The sequence below is a fragment of the Sinocyclocheilus grahami genome, unplaced genomic scaffold, assembly GCF_001515645.1.
Source record: "Sinocyclocheilus grahami isolate Dianchi unplaced genomic scaffold, SAMN03320097.WGS_v1.1 scaffold380.1, whole genome shotgun sequence".
NCBI classification, from domain to species: Eukaryota; Metazoa; Chordata; class Actinopteri; order Cypriniformes; family Cyprinidae; genus Sinocyclocheilus; species Sinocyclocheilus grahami.
In genome coordinates this window covers 374,929-397,186 of record NW_015505559.1, presented here as the reverse complement: position 1 = coordinate 397,186, position 22,258 = coordinate 374,929, and the positions used below count along the sequence as shown (strand labels likewise).

At 38.0% G+C, this 22,258-nt stretch overlaps 3 protein-coding genes across 4 annotated transcripts in view; 1 reads left to right on the top strand and 2 right to left on the bottom strand.

Moving 5' to 3' along the window:
• The window catches only part of LOC107549738 (ceroid-lipofuscinosis neuronal protein 5-like), a 10,738-nt gene extending 4,639 nt beyond the window's left edge, over positions 1-6,099 (top strand). The window contains exons 4-6 of the mRNA XM_016230915.1: positions 353-527; positions 610-835; positions 4,981-6,099. Coding sequence (XP_016086401.1) covers positions 353-527; positions 610-835; positions 4,981-5,465 — 886 coding nt within the window. The 3' untranslated portion in view covers positions 5,466-6,099. The remainder of the gene's footprint in view (positions 1-352; positions 528-609; positions 836-4,980) is intronic.
• A 1,304-nt stretch (positions 6,100-7,403) lies between these two features.
• Positions 7,404-12,863, bottom strand: fbxl3a (F-box and leucine-rich repeat protein 3a). 2 transcript variants are annotated; one of them, XM_016230938.1, is made up of 5 exons: positions 12,511-12,863; positions 11,789-12,143; positions 9,698-9,820; positions 9,440-9,611; positions 7,404-8,312 (listed from the first exon to the last, which is right to left on the bottom strand). In XM_016230938.1, exons 1-5 carry the CDS (start codon positions 12,528-12,530, stop codon positions 7,672-7,674), a joined length of 1,311 nt encoding a protein of 436 aa, XP_016086424.1. In that variant the 5' UTR covers positions 12,531-12,863; the 3' UTR covers positions 7,404-7,671. The 2 variants fall into 2 exon arrangements, with proteins under 2 accessions (XP_016086424.1, XP_016086425.1); XM_016230939.1 differs by having other exon boundaries at positions 11,789-12,134.
• Positions 12,864-14,822: 1,959 nt separating this feature from the next.
• The window catches only part of mycbp2 (MYC binding protein 2), a 135,245-nt gene continuing 127,809 nt past the window's right edge, over positions 14,823-22,258 (bottom strand). The window contains exons 81-84 of the mRNA XM_016230940.1: positions 19,784-19,993; positions 19,364-19,471; positions 16,152-16,317; positions 14,823-15,951 (exon numbers count right to left, since the gene is read on the bottom strand). Coding sequence (XP_016086426.1) covers positions 15,836-15,951; positions 16,152-16,317; positions 19,364-19,471; positions 19,784-19,993 — 600 coding nt within the window. The 3' untranslated portion in view covers positions 14,823-15,835. The remainder of the gene's footprint in view (positions 15,952-16,151; positions 16,318-19,363; positions 19,472-19,783; positions 19,994-22,258) is intronic.

Here is a 22,258-nt window from a genome sequence, read left to right as displayed (position 1 = left end):
ATGATGCTGAAATTCAGCTTTACATCACAGGAATAAATTACATTTAACAATATATTCAAATAGAAAGCAGTTATTTAAAATTGGAATAATATGTCACAATATTACTGCTTTTGCTGTATTTTGAATCAAATAAATGCAGGCTTGGTGAGCATTAGAGAAATCTTTAAAAAAAAACATAAAAAAATCTTAGTTCAAAAACTTTTGACTGGTAGTGTGCATTAATCCCACTATAGGAATGTTTTAACTAATGATTTCTTACATGTAAGTTATGCATTTACATCTCCGGTACTTTATTCTCATGAATATTAATACACGTTATATCCACCAACCCACAATTCATATCAATTTCTAGGCGACTTGACCGCCGTCCAGATGTTGATCCCTACTGCCAGGCTTTATTCCCGTTCTGCCCGAGCGGAGATCCAGACGGCCGGATGCCCGTCATGAGAGACTCCGACCTCGTCTCGGTCTTCAGGCTGCAGACTCCGGTGTGGGAGTTCAGATACGGAGACGTCTTGGGAAAGTTTGTGAGTGCGCGCGCTCAACAGCACAGCGCTCTCCTGTAGAGTCCGTTGGGTTGAGTCTAATCGAAAGTCTTGCTCTGTTCAGCACATCATGCATGATGCCATTGGCTTTGGAAGCGCAAAAACGGGGAGAAACTTCACCATGGAGTGGTACGAGCTGTTTCAGCTGGGAAACTGCACTTTTCCTCACGAGAGAGCGGGCGTGAGCGCGCCCTTCTGGTGCAATCAGGGAGCCGCGTGCTTCTATGACGAGATCGATGACGTTCACTGGAAGCAGAACGGCTCTCTGGAGAAGATAGGAGAGATTTCGGGTAAGGCTGGCAGACACTCAGTTTACACGTGAACACGATTATTTTCCAAAGGTTACTTTGGAAATGGAATAGGTTACAGATTACACGTTATCCTGTTTAAAATGTAAGAAGTAGTGTAACTATTTCAATTACTTTAATAAAGTAATGTAACTGATTACGTTGGATTACTTTTCTAAATTTCTATTGTTTTCTACTGTTGGTCATTTTCAAACATTTAAACCAGGCAGGGTTAAGCTTGCAGTAGAGCTCAACACCTCAACCCCAATTCCAGAAAAGTTGGGTAGTTTTGTGAAATGCAATAAAATCAAGAATCCTGTTTTAAAAAAAAAATTTTTTTTTTTGGAAAATATTTCCAAAGTGCTCACTGACCAACTTAAATGTATTTTGTAAATATAAACAAATGTTGATTTTCGTGGCTGCAGCGCACTCCAAAAAAAATTTGGGACAGAGGCAAAATAAAAGAATATCCTCAATAGACTCTATGCACGAACGCTGCGCTTACGTGTTTCCGGGAGAATCTCAGCCAGCGACTTCTCTTCCATATAGCGAAGTGTGCCAGCGGCAGAACTCTTTCTTGACGTATTGTGAACAAAAACTAGTTAGTATTTTCTAAATGAGTATTGTTATAAACATAAAACTATATAACATCTCATTCTAGTTATTGCTTTCTGAAAGTTTAAATATTAACAGTCATAGAACATCTACTCCTGTTCAACACAACGCCCATAATACAAGCGACGTATCGAAGAGAAAGACTTTGTTCGTACCCTTAGCTACTCACACTCTTCACAACAACACAATAGAACAGCACGATATATTAAATAAAATCATATTTAGTATAGAAATTGTGGAGGGATAAATGTGCATTTATTTGTACAAATGTGGATAATGTAAATATAACTAAATTCGATACTCTGGTGTTATCTGCAATATCGTGATGGGAACATAAACAACTTTGATACAATGTTACCTGAACTGCAGTAATACAAACATGTACATATAAATGACTTTGTTACCTGCTCTGTGGCAATGCAAACATTGTGTATATACAAAAAAACGTTCGCTATGGACAAACAAGCAGACGGATGGGTTAAGGCTGTAACCAACAAGTGGCATTTTGATGGTGAGTGATGTTGCAGGTTGTTTCTGCTGCTATGACAATACACTCCCAGCCGAAACTTTTCCAAAGGCTGAATCCACCAAAGAATCCTCACCGAACATCCTGATGTAGTGCTATACAAAGTCCTATAACAGCTCAGCCACTGAGAGGTCAGGCAGCTCGCTGGTGACACCTCTGTAAAAGGCACTCCTGAAATAAAAACAAAAGAATATTAAAGTAAATTCCCTCATTTTAGAGCTGTAGATATTTTACATTATATTCATCTTCCTTGGCATGTTTCAATAATTTGACTTAAACGGATGTCATGCAATGTATTTCTATGAGTGTCATGTTTGGGTATAAAAGGAGCATCTCTGTGTTTGCAAGCAAAGCTGGATCATGGCTCATCACTTTGTGCCAAATTTCATGAAAGAAGTATCAAATGAATCATAAATCACATTTCTCAATGCAAAATTGCAAAGAATTTAGGTCTTTCACTAACTTCCATATACTGTAATATTGTGAAAAGATTCAGGGAATCCAGAGAAATCTGTCTGTTTAGAGCAAAACAGGAAACCTCAGTTGAATGTGCATGACCTTTGAGCCCTCAGATGGCATTGCATAAGAATGCTGCGGTGTTAAATATAGCCACATGGGCTCAGGAGTACTTCGGAAAACCACTGTCACTTAACACAATAAATGCAACCTGAATCTCTGTTACTCTAGGAGAAAGCTATACATCAATTCTATGCAATGATGCTACAGGGTTCTCTGGGCCGGAGCTCATCTCAGATAGTCAAAAAGAAGATGAGGGTCTGGAAAAAATGGACATCAAGTTCTCAGTCGCAAAGACCAAAGGGACCATCCAGACTTTTACCAGCGACAGATGCAAAAGCCAAACGTCTGTCATGGTATGGGGCTGCAGCAGAGCAAACGGCACGGGTGACTGGCATACTGTATGTGCGAAGGTACCACTGACATGGAGGCATATATTGGGATTGTACAGAGACATATACTGCCATCAAGTTGACGTCTTTCATGGGAAGTCCATATTAGATCAAGACAATGCCAGCTCTCATTCTACATGCTACAACAGTGTAGTTTCATAGACACAGAGAGGATGTGCTAGACTGGCCTGCCTGCAGTCCAGATCTGTCTCCTATTGAAAATGTATGTCCAGTCATGAAAAGGAGAATCAGACATGATACTGCTGAGTATCTGAAGTCTTGTATCAAGTGAGACTGGACAAAACGTTTGCTTGCAAAACCTTAACAATTAGTATCCTCAATTCCCAAACAATTAAACATTGTAATTAAAAGGAAAGTTAATGTGACACAGTTAAACATGCCTCTGTCCCAACTTTTTTGGAATGTGTTACAGCCATCAAAATAAAAATGTGCTTATTTACAAGATAATATCAAGTTGGCCAGTGAAATATTAGAACATTCTTGATTTTATGGCATTTCACAAAACGTCTAAACTTTTCTGGAATTGGGGTTGTAGTTACTGTCCGACTTTCAAAATCCTTCATCACTTGAATTAAGGTTATAATAATTTAATTGTAAAGCAGAGCCAACACAAAATCAGACTTACTTTGAGATCATTCTGGGGTTAAATACAGATTTAAAAGCATAATAAGAAAATAGTTTAACAGCTATGATGCTGTTTTTAAAGTCAAATCTTTGCAGAGCAATGACCGGAAACACTGGAATCTAACAGTGACTTGGAAAAAACTGTATAAAAAAAATCAAGTATAAACCCAAATCGGAAATAGAACCGTTATCGAATAAGCATGTGTCCTATTCTCTGTACTAATCTCCTGAGACATTGGTGTCTCATATTTTAGAGCAGCCACTGCAATTTATTAAAGAAATCAATTATATCTGTGTGTGTGTGTGTGTGGAAAAAAAATTCAGATGTAACCCCCTTTTTAATCGTTAACATTTTCATAAGTAACTAACTTAATTACACATTCTCAATAACTGTAACCAATTACAATTACATTTATTTTGGGTTACACTTTATTTTAAAACCATAAAAATCTTAATGTTTCCAAACTTTTGACAAGTACTGTATATCATTACACAAAATAATCAGTGTTAGGGAGTAACTAGTTACATGTAACAGAATTACGTAATTTCATTGCAAAATATAGTAACACTTTATTTTAAGGTGTCCTTGTTACATGTACTTACTATTATAATAAAAATTAATTATGCATAATTACATGCAAGTAACCCTAAACCTAACCATATAGAAAGTACATGTAATTAATATTACTCAGTACTTATATGTATAATTACACTGAAACAAGGACACCTTAATGAACTCGCTACTTCTCACCATGGCTGCATTTATGTGCTCAAAATTGTTTTGCGTTTTTATTCGAACGTAATGTTTTTATTCAGCAAACATGATACAAAAGATTTTTTTTTTTTAAATAAAGCTGTTCTTTTGAACTTTCTATTTATAAAAGAATCCTGAAAAAAAGGTTCCCACAAAATATTAAGAAGCAACAGTTTTAACATAGAAAATAATAAGAACCCTTACTAATAACTGAGCACCAATAATAATTATGCCGCAAATCAGCCTATTATGATCTGTGACACTGAAGACTGGAGTAATGATGCTGAAAATTCAGCTTTGCATCACAGGAATAAATTACATTATATCATTAATATTTTGTCTGAAAAAAAGAAAAGATATATCCCCCCCCCCAAAAAAAATATAACAAAACAACTAATAATTTTTCAATTTGGAATAAAACCAGTAATTGTGGCAATTTTACAATCTTATATTCTTACAATCTTAAACTCTTACATTTCACATGAAAAATGGTAAACTATAATGAAAAACAAACAACAAAAAAGACATATGTAAACTAGCTAGATACCATTACATTGCTGACGTATTTACATTAGCAAAATTTAAAATATAAAATATCATGAGCATTAAATATAAGAATATTGGAGCCTGAAACTCTCACTTCATCTTCATTGCCATGTGTTTTCTGTTGAATTAAGATGTTATATTTTTGTTTTATCAGGTGAGATGTTCAATGAGATGGCTCGTTGGGTTCAGGAGGACAACGAAACGGGTGTTTATTACGAGACTTGGACAGTAAAGTCAGATGCTGGTGCGAACGCCACAACGTGGTTTGAGTCGTATGATTGTTCTCAGTTTGTGCACCGCACATATAAGAAATTACTGGATATGGGTGCCGACCTGTCCAGCCAAACTCCCACATCTTACACCAAGATCTATCTGTACAGCGGAGAGCCGCTGCATTTGGGAGACGACTCCATCTTTCAACAGTCTTCCACGCGAGATCTCGCCACAGACATCAAGAAGTTCTACCACTCGTTCCGCTCTCACCAGTCAGTCGTAGAAGTGATTGAGAGTCTGCTGGAGGCTTTGGAAAAGATGGTCCTAGAGAAGACCTTCTATTTCTACTACAACTCTGAATATTGGAAGCTGCCGATGAAATATCCTTACATTAAAATAAACTACGAGGAGATTCCTTTGCCATAACCACCATATTCTTTATTCTTCAACAATATTAAAAAAACATCAAATTGATTTTGCTACTAAATAAAATTGCATTTTAAATTTTCTATTTCCATTCCAGATGATGTCTGATTTATCAGATGTGTTAACTTACACTAACGCAAACAATTTTTAACATTTTGTTGTTGTACAGCACATTTATGAATAAATGATCTGTAAAACACCCACACAATTTTTCACACTGTTTATTCACCCTTATTTCAATAAAAGACAATGTTGATGTTTTTACAACGCAAAAGAAATGTGATGCTTTCATATTCGCAATACAAGCAATATGCTCACTTGCTTCAGAAACATTGCTATTTGTACATTTTTCTAAGCTCTGGTTTACACCGAGTTGATGTAACGCTCAGCTTGCACTTCCAAAAAGTCAGTCTAACAACGTTTTTGTGTGTTTCAAATTGGCAAGCTATGCGCCGACTAAAGCCTAGCGCGTGCCTTTTTATTATTTGTATGTGAACTACTGGGTTGTGGCTTCTCTTTATGATCATTTTCGAGAATATTTCACTTTCAAATGCTGGCAGGTACCTTAGTTTACTTAATTTAGTTGCTACAAAAATGTGCAAAAGCTAAAACAGCTTTAATTCTGGATAATGGGCAAAGAAAAACTATTACATGCTACTGACTTTTTATAAATGATATAATATGCATATAAATCATGGAGCATCTCACTCGAAGCTAAACTATCAATACAAGCAGATTAATAATTTTAAAAAGTATATCAATAAATTACACTGATGATCATCTCTAATTACAAGGGTACAAAGATCCATCGAGGAGTAATTCCCACTCGTCTGAAAGAGATCAGCACAGATACACGTCAAACCTCCACAGAGGGTGCGCGAGAAAGAAGTATTTCTATTTATATCAAACACACAGCATTTTATATACAGACACGTGGGACTTCCTTCTTAAAGGAGACTGTGTTCACTCCAATACTGACTCATATTGAACTGAAACAAAGGAGTGCATGCTAACGCAGCCAAATCAAGCATTGTCTGCATATCCAGACTAATTCATTCATTATACGGTCACATCCCATTCAGTGTGTCATTGCACAGCATTCTTCATGCAATCTAATAGAAACCAATCAACGCTTCATTGTGTCCCTAAAATTCTTTTACTATTTTCTTCCAAATTTTGGGACACAAGTGTGCTGTGAGCCAAACACTGATGCTTTCATTTCTTTCCTCTCTGACATACCTAAGACCGTGAAAGTATGCTGTTATTTTTATTATTCTGCACCCTCTTCCCTGCTACACCTAAATATGAGCAACATGCTGAAAATATTTAGCTTTAGGAAATGTCAAGAGGAAAGCTTCCAAAAAAGATAAATTGGTAAATCTTACAAAATGTCCAGATTATACTACACCTCAAAAATCAAAAATACAAAAGCTATTTTTCACAAATAAGATTAATCTTATTTACTTTTGCATTGTGAAATATTTAGGTCCTGGCAGTATTAAATTTATAGATCATAGTGGATTTTGTTGTGCTGCCTTTATGCTGATTCAATAACAACAGAACTGTAACAATTACTTTATTACAGTAATGAGAATCTAATGGAATTAATAAAATCAAACCATATCTCAGAGATGATATTGAGAATAACGGGAAAAATGCTTAATTGTTATTTATGGTAAAAATATTAATGGTCCATGGGCTTCATCTCTTTTTGATGCACCATCTAATTCAGTATAATTATGATGTTTAGTGTCTTAAGGTAAATTATGACATTTTTTATAAGACTCATGAAATGGATATTTGCCACAACATGCCATTAAAGAAATGGTTCACTCAAAAAATGTAAAATCCTTTAATCACCCTCCTGTCATTCTACAAACCTGTATGACTTTCTTCTGTGGAATATGAATATATATATATATATTTTTTTTTCCCCACCATTCTTCAAAATCTTCTTTCGTGTTCCACAGAAGATGATCATCAATATTTGAAAGGACTTAAGGGTGAGTAAATAATAACATTTTCATTTCTGCGTAAACTGTCCCTTTACAACGGTCCACATTCATTATAGCAGTGTGAGAATATAGATCTCAAATCAAATCTATGTACAAACCTTGTGAAGCAACTGCGAAACTCACGCAAAAAAAACCCACAGAGTCCATATTACCAAAGTCCGATTACTTTTTATGGTCTTCTGAACAACACTTCACCAGGTGGGCATCATATCTGGAAACCAAACGCGCCCGAGGTGCTTGGACACTTCCCAGTGGATCTCATCCAGGCTGTATTTGTGGTCTGGGATGAGCACCTCCTCCATGATGGAGAGCTGAGAGAGACGGCGGCCACACATCTTCACGAACTCCACGAAAGCGCTGCAGGACACCTCGCACTCGCCCAGTCCGATGGCCGACAGGTGCTGGCAGCGTTCGGCGATACGGATCAGCTCCTCGTCCAGCGGCCGCAGACCATTGGCACACACCACCAGCTCCACCAGACGTGGACAATTCATGCCCACGCGGCCCAGGACCTCTTTGCTGACAGAGCGGCCGAAGTAGAGGTGCGTAACGGGGATCTCGTCGCGGAAAAAAGGCCCAAACTCATCCTCGTACAGGAAGAAGTACATGACCAGGTTGACTTTGGGCGAATGGCGCACCATGGCGTCCCAGCTGCTCTTCTTGATGGTGTGGAACTGCTGGTCGGGGTTCTCGCTCACCACATCTATGCGCAGATGCTCGAGGTGCACGTGCTTCTCGGAGGAGAGCGCCAGCAGCAGCTCGTCGCTCAGTAAGTGATAGTTCAGAGCCAGCTCTCTCAGACCGTGACACTGATCAGCGACGCACAGAATACCTGCAACAACAGCAGACTGATGGCTTTCACCTAGACACTACAAATAATACAGAGTCTGACTAAGGTCCATGCACTATTAAGCACAAACACAGTTGTTCGATCTAATTACATATCAACCTCTGACAAAAGAAACATCAATATAATTTCATTAAAAAAAAGAGTGGCAGAATGGAAGTGTGACTGGATTTCTTGTGGATTATTGTGATGTTTTTATCAGCTGTTTGGACTCTCATTCTGACGGCACCCATTCACTGCACATGGTCCATTGGTGAGCAAGTGACGTGATGCTACATTTATCCAAATCTGTTCTGATGAAGAAACAAACTAATCTACATCTCAGATGGCCTGAGGGTGAGTAAATTCAGCCAATTTTCATTTTTGGGTGAACCATTCTTTTAATATTGATTTTTCAGATGATTTAAAAGTTAACCTTAAATCAAAATTGTGTCGTGTTGTCTCATGTTGTCCCAAATCCATATGACTTAGTCATACACAATACTGACCTGCTCTTTTATCAAGTGAATAATAGTGACTATGCACTGTGAATATCAGGTTGCAAAAATGGCATAAAAAGCCTATGTTTGTATGACTCGTGCACTACATTTCAAGTCGTTGTGAGAGGAACGGACCTAAATTTAAGTGGTTATTCACTGAAAATCTTTCCGCTTCCACTCAAATGGAGATACTGCAGCATTGAAATCAATGTTGACTGCATCACAAAACAAGAGAGAACATAAGAGAATTGGTGCTTTCGTGGCATGTTGTATTCACCATAATTACTAGATGACAAGCCGGACGTTCAACTCAAAGCTGTTCAACCTCAGACTTATGCATTTCTAAGGCAACACTACTAACAGCAAAATGAATGTGTCATTTGAGAAATCAACTGACAAAACCACAATGCAGCAAGTCGTATTATGAAAATTGCCTTAATAAACTTATGTAGCAGGATTTTACATGTTGGTTATCCAGTTCTGTGCAAGCTACATTAAACAGTATTGTGTCTATTTCAGACTATTCTTGCATTAAGATAAAGTCGTCAATTATTAAACTTATTGATATTAATATTTAACCTTTTTAAATCAAAGTTCCTCAAATAACTACAGCGGCAGATGAGTAAGTCATACCTGCAGGAGAAACATGTGGGCAGCTGCTCATCTTTAACAGCTTGAGTGTGTCACTGTTGTTGGCCACCAGGATTTTGAGCGAAGGATCATCTACTGGCGTGTCGTCAATTTTCAGAGACGAAAGAGACTTGGAGTTGACAAACACCACGGTTAGTGCAGAGATGAAGTGCGACTGAAGAGAGGAAACAATCAGACATCAGGAAACCAGCCGACCCATCACCCCAACACACAGCTCAGCCAAAACACACGTCCTGATACCTTCGGCAGCTCCATGAAGCTGGGCCGTGCAGTGGAGATCAGCCCAAGGGTCTTCAGAGAGCAGTTGACCAGCTGAGACAGGATGTCACACGCAGCCTCCGCTGACTCTGTACTGCTGTCCACCTGTGCACACAGACCACACGCGCTTCGCATCAGCTCCAGCAACTCGACTACTGATCAGACCAGCAGTGTTCGGAGTTACTGTAAAATAGCCGTTATACACACATCTACTGATTTTTTTATTAATGCAAGTCTACACATCTAAAATACATCTATGTATTTATATCACCTATTTTTTTTTTAGGTGCACTTACAATGCAAAATAAAATTCTGTCATCATTTACTCACCCTCATGACAAACCCACGAGATTTTCATTCATCTTTGAAACACCGATACATTTCTAATGAAAGCCTAAGAGATTTCCGTCCCTACATTGAAAGTCCATGCAGCCAAAACCTTAAGGCTTGAAAAAGTTTATCAAGACATCATATAAGTAATCCACACCAAACCATGGAGTGGTTTAATCTAAGCCCATCATATTCATTGTATCTAACAAGTATATCATTTCTACCATATCTGATGAGCTCTATGCAGGTGCATTGATCAGTGATTATATGCAAACAACAGCCTAAATTAAATCTGTTCGTCATATAAAGTGATCGTCTCTTCAGAAGACTTGGTTTAAATCACATCGATTCGTGATTTGAAGATTTCAAAGAAGGGACAGGAAATCTCTCAGGTTTTATTAAAATATTTTCATTAGTATTTTGAAGATGAACGAATGTCTTGGGCATGATTTGGGCAAGTGAATGATGCCAAAACTGTCATTTTTGGGAGGCATAGTTCACCCAAAAATGACATTTCTTAGCCAAATCACATTGTTTTAAGCCTGTATGATGAAAGAAGACATATTCAAGAACGCTGGTAACCAAAGTTGACCAAGTGTTGGTTACCATTGCAATCCATCAGAAACCAGAACTGTTTGGTTACCAGCATTCTTCAAAATATCTTAATGCTCTGCAAGAAAAAAAAAAAAAAGAGTAGGGATGCACCGATATGAACATTTTGGCCGATACCGATAACTGATAATTCTTTATTTTTGAAAGCCGATAACCGATATGTTGGCCGATAAATCTATATCCAAATTGTTATATACTTTTTGAGAGCCTGATTACAAAAAAGTTATCATCATTAGAAGCTAAACCATATTGTTGATGAAAAATAATAAGAGAAAAATACAAGTGGTTGTTGTTATTAATAATGTATCGATGATTTTGAAAAAGTAACAAATTAATACCACTGTTTTAAATAGCAGCCGTTGAGCTGCACGTGCTGAAGAGCTGAATGAACACGGTAAACTGAAGCATTTTGCTGGCAGCTTATTTAACTCAAGGAAATGCATCCTGAGATTAATATTAATACAACATAAACATAATATTACAACTTATATATGTACAAAATGACGCAGTTATTGCGTGCTATAGTCAGAATGTGTGATCCTGTGTGTGAAAACAAAGCAACTAAACCCAAAGAATTCAGAATGTTTTATTATAATAATGTTCTCATTAGAATGTTATATACACGACATTCCCAATCATAGTTATTAATGTTGTGCACTGCTGTTTGAGCTGCGTGCGCTGAGCTAAAGACGATCACCGGTAAACTGAAGCGCTCTTTTAACTTAACCAAACGCATTCTATATGAGATAAATCAGATATACATCAAATAAACACAATATTACAATGTACAATTGCACAAAAGGCTGCAAACGAACAGCGCGCATCTGAAGTGTCTCTGAAGGAAATAATGCATTATTTATCGGCTTTAAGATATCGGCAACATTTTCTTATCGGGCCGATACCGATAACAGAAAAAATGAGCATTTATCGGCCGATACCGATATGGTGGCCGATATATCGTGCATCCCTAAAAAAGAGAAAGTCATACAGGTTTGAAACGACATGATTTGAGTCAGTACATTTTGCCAGAAATTTTATTTCTGGGTGAGCTGTCCCTTTAAGTTCGGCATGATTTGTGAGCTGTAATGTGGAGCCAGCTGGTAACTGTCAGCTTCCCGCTGAGCCTCTCACCTTGAAGCTGACGTACTGTAAATGATTGGAGTGCCTCTTGATGATTTGCTTTATTAGGTCAGGATGAGTGGCCTTCAGGTAAGAGCTGGCAGGCTGGTTGAGCTCAAACTCAAAGCACCTCCACAGCTCGGGCATGTGGAAGGCCTGATTCCAGCCGCGGCAGACCAGCGAGGCGAAGGCGCGATCGAGGAGAGGCAGGTACTGGAAGATGTGAAGCAGGATCTCCTGTGGCAGTCGAGCCCAGTTGGACAGCAGATCTCCAGGGTCCTCGGCGGGCTGTCTGGCCCTCTTGCAGGAGTCCGCCGGCCCCTCGCACTCTCTGCTCAACCTTTTCATTCTTGGGGGCCTGAGAGAGCTGTGAAGTATTAGAGGTATACACAGTGGCAGATGCAAACATGCATCCTAAAACAAGTTTATTTTACAGGGTTTGCTACGTTTATCACGTTTAAATGGCTTTTGAACTTTCCTGAAAACGAGTTAAAACTGCTTTAATGCAATTATAAACAAATTCCATGTACGTTATACTCGAGACTAACCAGCAACCAATGCTTTCAATTAATATAAGCAACTGAAGTGCCATGCATGAGATATCACGCATGAACAAACACTTCATTAACCCAATAAACACACTGCACTCATGCATTTAGTCACAGAGAGTGATCTAGTTAGATCAAACCAACAACAGCCTTGCTGCGCTGCTCCAAATAAACGTTAACAATTACCTGTTTTGCGTGTTACTCATGTAAAGTAGCAAATGCAAACAGTGGAAAAATAGGCAAAATCCTGACTCGTCTGAATGTCAGCCCGGACCGGGACCGGAACACATGAGAGCGGCGCAGGGGACACGCATTGGACACGAATGGGTTGAATTTATGTCGTTTTACGTTGTTGGAGTCTGAGTGCGTGCGTCTCGGCGATGTTGCAGGTTGCCCTACTTCTCGCTGAGCTCTATACCGCGGGAGACTTCAGCGTCCCCGCCGCCGGACATGGCGGTGCTGTTGTCGAGCGTGAGCGGCTGCCTGCTGTGTATGACCGGCCTCTTCCTCCAGGGGGCGCACACACAGCGGCTCAGAAAGCCGAACCCTTCATACAACAGCTCACCACAGAAACTGTGTTTGCACGCAGAGAGAGGTAGCACGCACCACGTGACAAATGTTATTATTATTGTGCTTTCAAACAGTGTTGCCAATTAATTTTCAGGGGAAGTTGCTAAGGGAAGGTCAATTTGTTGCTAAAAATTGCATAGAATATTAAGAAAATATTTTGTGTGTGTTCATTTAGACGTGTTTGTAAAATATAACATAACACCATATAATATTAACTGTATTTTTTAAATACAACATTGAATTATTGAACACTTACACATTTTTGAACAATTAGGGCCTACAATTAAAGTTGTTGTTTTTTTGTAGCTAGTAAACTACACATTCTGAACCATTATAGTTTTAAGCAGTGTATTAGCAGTTAGTTATTATGCTGCATTCTAAGAAAATATCTGTAAAAATAGGGCACAGTCTATTTATTAATATGAAGGAATTTTCCGTATTTATTTTTCAGTTTTTTTACCTGCATTTTAAATTATGCATTGTATGGATAATGTCCTGGAAAATGACTAGTAAATGTTCTAGACATTTTTCTTGCAGTGTACTAACTGATCAACAATCGCAGGCACAAGCTACTAATAAGGTGGATCACAAATGAACAATTGAAGAGTTCAGATGAAAAAAGCCTCTAAGTGCCGTCTGAAATTTTTTCTTCTGAAATTATCATTTTTATCAGGCTCCTATATTTAGGTTCAGTCATTTTAATTTAATGGCAATGTATAGGTACTTTTCTATGCTATTAAAGTGAAAGAACTGAACATAAATATATGAAGTATATTTATATTTATATTATATGAAGAAGAAAAAAAATAGAAAATCACCTTACATCACGTCTATTCAAAGTACCGGAGTATATTTACATATAAATTCCAATTGGCTGGCTTTCTCACATCTGTTTTGGATTCTGGATTGTGATTGGCTGTTTGTTAGTGTGTGAGCGAAAAGACCAGTGTTGCCAAGTCCGCAGTATTCCCACGGAGCTGTCTGGGCTATTTTAACACTGTTGCTGCAGGTTGTTTATCATGTCCGACCCCAATAACGCGATATTTAGCCCCTAGAGTGCTAATTTTACCAGGGGAACCCTACCAAAAATTTGTATTTAGCCCCCCGGAATGCGTTTGGGCGGGCTTTGTTGTGAAAACCTGGCAACCCTGCACACAGCAGAAAGAAAACTGATGTGCCAACTACAGGTGCATCTCAATAAATTAGAATGTTGTGGAAAAGTTCATTTATTTCAGTAATTCAACTCAAATTGTGAAACTCGTGTATTAAATAAATTCAGTGCACACAGACTGAAGTAGTTTAAGTCTTTGGTTCTTGTAATTGTGATGATTTTGGCTCACATTTAACAAAAACCCACCAATTCACTATCTCAACAAATTAGAATACTTCATAAGACCAATAAAAAAACATTTTTAGTGAATTGTTGGCCTTCTGGAAAGTATGTTAATTTACTGTACATGTACTCAATACTTGGTAGGGGCTCCTTTTGCATGAATTACTGCATCAGTGCGGCGTGGCATGGAGACAATCAGCCTGTGGCACTGCTGAGGTGGTACGGAAGCCCAGGTTGCTTTGATAGTGGCCTTCAGGTCCCTCTGACGCGGCATATATTTTATGCCTAAACCAAAACCAAAACTTAAATGTACCCAAATAAGCTATTTCAGGAAATACACCTCTTTAGACGTACCGTGTGAGAAACGACGTTCGGGTCACCAAGATCTGCCCGCCACAGACTTTCATTTTCGAGCTTGCATGTTTCAGGAGTGAGTGAGAAATGAAAGAAAAGCACAGAGAACGCTCCTTTTGGAATGTACCTTGCTTAACAGAGAACCCTGTTTATTATTACTACTCAGCTCCATCCACAGATAATAATACAAAGCAGATTCACAAGTTGCATTTTTTTGTCTTTTACAGCAGCTGTTAATCCCCCCCCCCCCCCAACAATCCTTCCTGCAAGCCTCCAAAACAACCATTAAATAGCCACAATTTCTAATATATATCTTGTTTTGCCTCACGGTCCTTTGATTTGGTGTGAAGACTGGCCCCAAGGAGACGTGTTCTTACAATACAAAAGCAAAACATACTCACCTTGACAGAAAAAGGGGGTTTATACCACGTCATTGAGACAACAGCGCAGACACCGCAGACAACAAGCCCCTCGATAAGGTTCTGACTACAGAAATGATGGCACACTTGCCGGGGAAAACACAACAGTGTGTGTATCACTGTATAAAAATGTACAGTGGCTTTATTGGCATACATTCCATATGTTTACATCTGCGAGGAGGCACGCCCAGTATTGCACTTCATTAAAAGTTCTGGCTCAAAACATAACCCAGAATATCAAACAAAACTGAAGTGTAGAGTAGAGTAGCAACGTCGGGATACACATATGAAGGGTTACTGTCATTATATACAAGATTAGATCAATCGTACACTATTTTCCTCCAGCATCACATTCTAAAGTCCTCTTATAGCATTTGAATCTTTAGCCGTCAAACCATGATGCACTCCAAAGTGAAGGAATACTGTACAGGATTACGAAAACAAAGTCCGTTTACATACAACAATAGAATCTTACATTTGTATTCGAGAAGCTGAAATCATGGCCCATCCGTGGTGGTCTCGGATCCCAAAATCCTCCATACATTGTTACCCTTCAGTGGTCAGGAGGTGTGCAACGTTTATACAAGCCGCAGGGTTACAACGGCTGCATGCAAACACGTCACAACGTTATTTATTTTTTTTGTTATTTTTTTTCATTCTTCAGCATCTAAAGAGAGAGGGTAGGGATGCACCCTGGTGCACAGCAGCCCGTCACAGCCCCCTCAGAATGGGACGTCCGCTGTATCTGCTCTCGGGCTGCGCTGAAGAAGGAGTCGGCCGCCACAGGAGGGTGAATATATATATATATATAGAGATCATTATAGGACTCTTGCATTTAGAAGGTATGGGCATTTCTACACACGCCGCAGCCCAGGGCGAACTCCTCTCCGGTGGGAGGATGTACCACATGCAGGGGACACTCGCTTCCTTCTAACTGTTTTCCTTTTGGTCCTGTGAGGAAAGAATGAAAATGAAGTCAACATGTTGTCTTGTCAGTTTGCTGGCTTAAGCAATTTCAATAACAGCTTTTCATTAAACAAAGGCCTGATTCAACAAGAGAAGGATGATACATGCGTTTCAGACAAACCAAACATGGTGGTGGGAAGTTTTAATGCAAGCACTTGTCTTATAACATGTATGAAGTGTTTTACCAGCAGGACAATGAGGCAGCTCTTCTTTTGGGACACTGGTCATCCTCTGGAAATCATCATGACAGGCGTTGCAAAAATGTGTCGTCCCAAAGCAGAAGAACACAGCCACAGAGCAACAGTAACGACATTTATACTCCAGGAAATCTGTCCCATGTTTAGAGCACATCTGCAGCAAAAAGAAAGAGCTCTAAACAACCTCATTCCAAAGCAACACATTCCTTGCAACCATTCTCTTTCTCTCGGTTTTGCTGTGATTCGCCATTACAAGCAGTCAATGAATGAATGAATTTATCCTTTTCTAACTTAAAATCAGCAAGCTTTTATTTTGGCGGGCTGCCGGAGAGCAAGTATATGCGCTGCCGAGTAACGAGCATCAATCAGTGAATGAAATGTCACAGTTTTGCATTGTGTTTTGAAAACGGCAGCGGATAGCCTAGATTTATGCTTTCAGTTCGCATAGAAATCTTACAGTATTACAGCGTGTCGATCTAAAATCGTAATTGTGCATTAACAGCTGCCAACCATGTTGGTACGCAAATGAATTGATTTTATTTTGGTCACGCATGCGCACCTGCGATCTCCCAAGTAAATATTTCAATTAGTAAAACTAAATCATTTGGATGCACAGACCTCACGAAGGTTAACTCTTTCCCCGCCATTGACGAGTTATCTCGTCTTTTAGAAGAAAACGCTTCCCTGCCAAAGACGAGTTTTTACGGCTTTTCGTGTTTTCACTGTTATTCTCTCGGGGGCGTTATTACACATCTTCTGAACGAGTACAAAACCTCCCGAACAAAAACACACATGAACAGGATGGAGAAACTAGCGATCTCTTTAAGTAAACAGATGCATATGAAAAATAATGCGATCATCAGAAATAGACAGCATATAAATGAAAACTGCATAATGTTACGGAGTAAATTGTTGATCCAGGAAGTGGTATATGTCTGTGCGATTTACTGGATTTATGCTTTGATAATCATACTGAATATTATCCAGATGTAGTTTTTGATAAAAATGTGATTCTCACCTTTTTGCTCAAAATTATTCATTTTTATGAAACCTACCTATATTCAAGTGTTGATAAAAAAGGAATGCTTTAAGCAGATTTTTTTGTTTAAAAGTAAAGGCTCTGATCTTTATTTTGGTGTATTGCATATTCATACAGCAAAATGTACTGGAGGCCATCAAATTTGAGTGAAAATCATCAAAATCGCTGGCAACTTTTTTCAAAAATGCTGGCGGGGGGGAAGAGTTAATATGAAATATAATAATCACTGGCTGAAGTATAACAGAGTGGTGGAACTATGATGTCACTTTGTAGGCAAAAACCCGCAAGCGAGTTAGCATTTTAGCACTTCCGGTTCCATCGTCCCAGAGTCAATGGGGTTTTCGAATGGGATTTGGTTAAATCCCTAAAATAAGGTCCATGGTTCACACAGGCTCAAGATACTTTCACGTTTTATTCTACGACATAAAACACACCAGTTACACCCCACTCGTGATTTTTTTTAAACGGTTACGTTTCTTAAAAAAGACGGTTGCTAACAAGTTGCTAAATGGGACTACAGGCGCTGCCGGAGACATTCAACGTCATCACGCCGAACAGTTTATCAGTTTACAGTATTTTCCAGTGGTAGTATAATTTGTAATACAATTAATTGTAGAATAACCAATTAATAGTTTCCCGCATTTTATATTGTTGGTTGACAATGTTTTTTTGTTTCCCCCCGAAATGCAACACAAGTCTTCGGATGAAAGATGCTCGTTTTATCGCTTTCCTACTGATGCGGAGACCATAAGGTAAACTCGTATTACGATTATTCCATGTAAACACCACGTTTACCGGTTTAGTGACGGGGAAAGTGAAACTTTAACGATGCATAGTGCTTAAAGCCACGTTAAATTTAAATGTTTACAGCCCCGTTAGAAAGCATATGAGGATTTCCTAGAAGCAAGGATAAAATAACATTTTGTGTACCCATCCTAACAAAATGATCGCTGAAATGTGGTACTTTATCCACTAAAATAAGTTTAATCTTACCATACCCAAAAACTCGTTCACTCTGCTGTTATTTAATAAATTAAATGCACTAGAATTTTATTGAATAGTACGTGGAGACACGTTTTTAATTAAAATATTCATATTAATCAAGGATTTATTGACTTTTAATGCACCTTATTTCAAAATGTACAGAAATACGTGCTTTCATATGTCTATTAGTCATGATTATTTCATTTATTCACTATACTATTTATTATTAATGTCTCATTTCAGTTTTAGTTTGGCTCTAGTTTTGTATTTATTCCAGTTTATATGAAAAGGTTTGTGTAGCGTGGATTAAAATTCATATACAGAGTAAATCTTTTTCACTGAACACGTTAAAAATAAGTTTGAAAAAGTTGTGGGAAGCGTGGTGGTGGTGACGCTGAAGGCGAGCGACCGTGGTGCTGTAGTTCGTTTATAGCCTAAGTTTAGTTTTTAAGTTCTGGCACTTTTATTTAGGCTTCAAAATTCATCAAAGTTCTATTATTTTGTGAAGATTATCTTGATGGACACAACGTGCAAGTTTCATGAACTATGGTTGAACACTAATCCAAAAGCCTATGGAAAAATCCTATAGGCTTTTTGTCGAGGGAACCAGTGTCATGCTAACAGCCGATCTGCCTACAAACTGACGTCATAGTTCCCCCTCTCTATAGAGAGCCGCAGGGAGAACGTTATTATTATTTGGTTTTTTGTAGGTCAACCCAGAAGTTCGCATCACACTGGTTTTCTCAACAAAAAGCAAATAGGATTTTTCCATTGTCTTTTGGATTATTGCACAAAATAAGTTCTGTGATGATCTTCACAAATGAACTTTTGAAGCCTAATCGAAGTAAAAATCTAAAGTTTTCCTATTCAGTGTGATGGTTTAATGTACCTTGACGACTTCTGAAGTGGCATTTAGGCACTTGTTAGAAACCGCCTTTTTCAAGAAACATAAAAGCTTAAAAAAAAATCATGTGTAGGTTATTACTGATGTATTTTATGGTGTAGAACAACTTGAAAATAGAGCTTTTTTAGGCATTGAACCATAAACTAATTAAAAAAGCCATTGACTTTAGGACAACAAAACTGGGTTTCTGGTCTCTATGGTGTTAAAAACAGAACATGCAAGCACATGGAATGTGCCTTGTTTTTTCCCCAAACACACTGTTGTCCCACTGACCTGTGCTCTGGACACATCCGAGCACGCACCACAGATGAGCTCACGGGGATCATAATCGTCGCCTTGTCCTGCCTCGGCATCACAGCGAGCTTCTCCCCCAAAATAGGCCTGGATGAGTCAGAAGTCACACTGTTAGCACAACAGCTGGAGAAATGGCTTCATTATGGCAGTCTAAATCTCATTTCATGCTGGCAAATAGCTCTTGCTCTACAGGAGTGAGCTGCGTTTAATCATTTTTGCCAACCATGTTTTTCCATTCTATTCATAGTAAACAGAGACATCCTTAAAGGGGCAGTTCAGTCAAACCCAATTGTTCTCTTTCTGAAAGCTTTCCATCATATAAAAGTAGGATTGTTTAAAACCACTGCTTCTGTGTTCCACTGGAGGCTTGTGAACACTACACAAAACAAAAGATCGAACCTTTTTGCACTTGAAGCAGACGTAGTAAGCATATCTGTTCATGGCAAATCCAGCTGGGTTGTTGTAGAATCGAGCTCCAGACATTGTGATGGCTTCACTCTTGTGCAGTCCTTCATACTCCAGTCTCATTAAAGCCTTCCTCCTCACGTCCTCATACAGCTCTTTGATGGGCTCGAGCAGATCTTTTAGGACAGAGTGGTTTATTTTGTTCTAAAAAACAAGACAGACACACATCAAATGGCAGGTACATCCACTGTTAGATATCATGAGCAGCATCTAGTTAGAGGAATGAAGGAAGAGTTTAGACTGGCTTTGGTTCATGAAGAACAGAGAAGTATAAATGATTGAGGACTAAATGACTGGAGATGTCTGACATACAGTATGTGACCAGAGAGAAGACTGTCGTTCCACTGGAATATCTTTGTAATTAATAAAGGTAAAAAAACAAATAATTTAAATAAAAAAATTTAAAAAACGTATGCATGGATTTAACGTTTACAATTAGAGCTAGATAGGGTGAGTTACATGCAGACTTAGAGCAGAATTATTCACCAAAAATTTTAATTCTGTCATCATTTAGTCACTCGAACATACTTCAAAACTTCGTCTTTTATGGAAGTCAGTCAGTCACATTTAGGTTTGGAACATGATGAATAAAGACAGAATTTTCACTTTCTAGCTGAATTAGTCCATTAACTAGGGCTGCACAATTTAAAAATTCAGATTTTTGCGATTTTTTTTAAAATTGCGATACAATTTTTGTTTTCAAACATTTTTGTTTTTTGTTGGTTTTTGTTTTTTTTTAAACCGAAAATGCTTTTTAATAATTTATTATTTTTATTAAATAATATAAAATGATTTTGTAAGACTTCCTAATTTAACTCATAAAATAATAAATATAAAATAACTGAATTTTAATGGTACTGAATTAAAAAAATTAAAAGCCAATAAAATAACCACCCTTTTATTGAAAGTAAAACAATAAAATTGGACAGAAGTGAATAAAAATAATATGTTTATATTTAATATTAATATCTTTTCTATGCAACAGATTTAATGTTTTATTTTTAATTATCCAAATAATGTATAATCCTACAAAGCTATAATTATCAGAGCATGTGAGCAGAGCATAGCGCCACGAGTAGTGTTAATTTCGTTAATGAAAACTATAACGAAAAATGTTTGTCAATGAGGTTTTTTCCCCTGACGAAAACGAGACGATAACAAGGTCATTAAACGATAACTGAGACTAAATGAACATGTAATATCATTGACGAGACTAAAATGTAGTTAAAAGAACAAAAACTTTACAAAAACCTTTTTATTTTTTTTGAAAACTGCTGTGCAAGACTATTATGCGAGCTTTCATGTTTGCGGTTGCCAGATATCAAGACCTCAAATCCCCCAATCAGAGATTTTCTGTTAAACGGATCCGTACTCTGCCCTGGCTTTTTGCTTTATGCAATCTGGCAGCCATTCACACACGCGTGCTCTCTCTGCGGAGGTGCCGTGATCTGAAAACACCGACATACAGTACTGTACAAGTAAGCTGGAGTTCAGCGATCTCCGCTTGACGTATTCTGCTTAAATGAAAGTGTCATTCAGCCAGTCTGTGTTCGGTCATGGATCTCGACTGTATTGTTTGTGATAGTGGTTGCTGATTGTAACGTTACTTACACGACCTCTGTGCGGCAATAAGTCGCCGTTGTTTTAAAAGAGAAACATTAATGCAACTTGGAATTACTATTAGGAATTTCTCTGTAATAATATTTGAGAGTAGGTTTTTGTTACACAGGTTTTCATAACGTAGACAGGGCGAGTGTATATCTGAAGTCTTTGGTGTTTATTTAGCCTCTAATTGATTTCCTGCTATAAAGCTGTACACTAACGTTAGATGAGGTCAAATAAACCATGCATACGAGTCGATATTCTATTGATTTGTGATTATTGGTGAAAGAGCAACTTTTGATGAAATGCAAAAATACATTTCTCAAATGACAACAATCACTGCAATTAAAATTGAGCAAAAAAATAAATAAAAATGCATAATTTTAACCATTATACAGTAAGACGAAAATATGACAAAAATGTGAAAATGTCAATTCCATTGACTAAAATTCTCAGACAACTAGTCGACTAAAACTTGACTAAAACTAAAACACGAAAAGGACAAGTTGACTAAATATGATAAAAACTAAAAACATTAGTTCTAAAAAAAAAGTTACATTTGACACAGGACTAAGACTAAATAAAAAAATAGCTGACAAAATTAACACTAGTTACGAGAGGGTAGCGTCATTTTACCAGCGTTGCCCAGTACAGCTGTACTACACCATGTTACAACACAGTAGCACTATTGCAAACAGGAACAAGTATACTACATAGAAATTTCCTGTCGGCACGTTATTTGAGCAGACTTTCCGAAGAGCATGAGCAGTACACGAGTGGAGCGTTTATATGGGCCATGAGCAACTC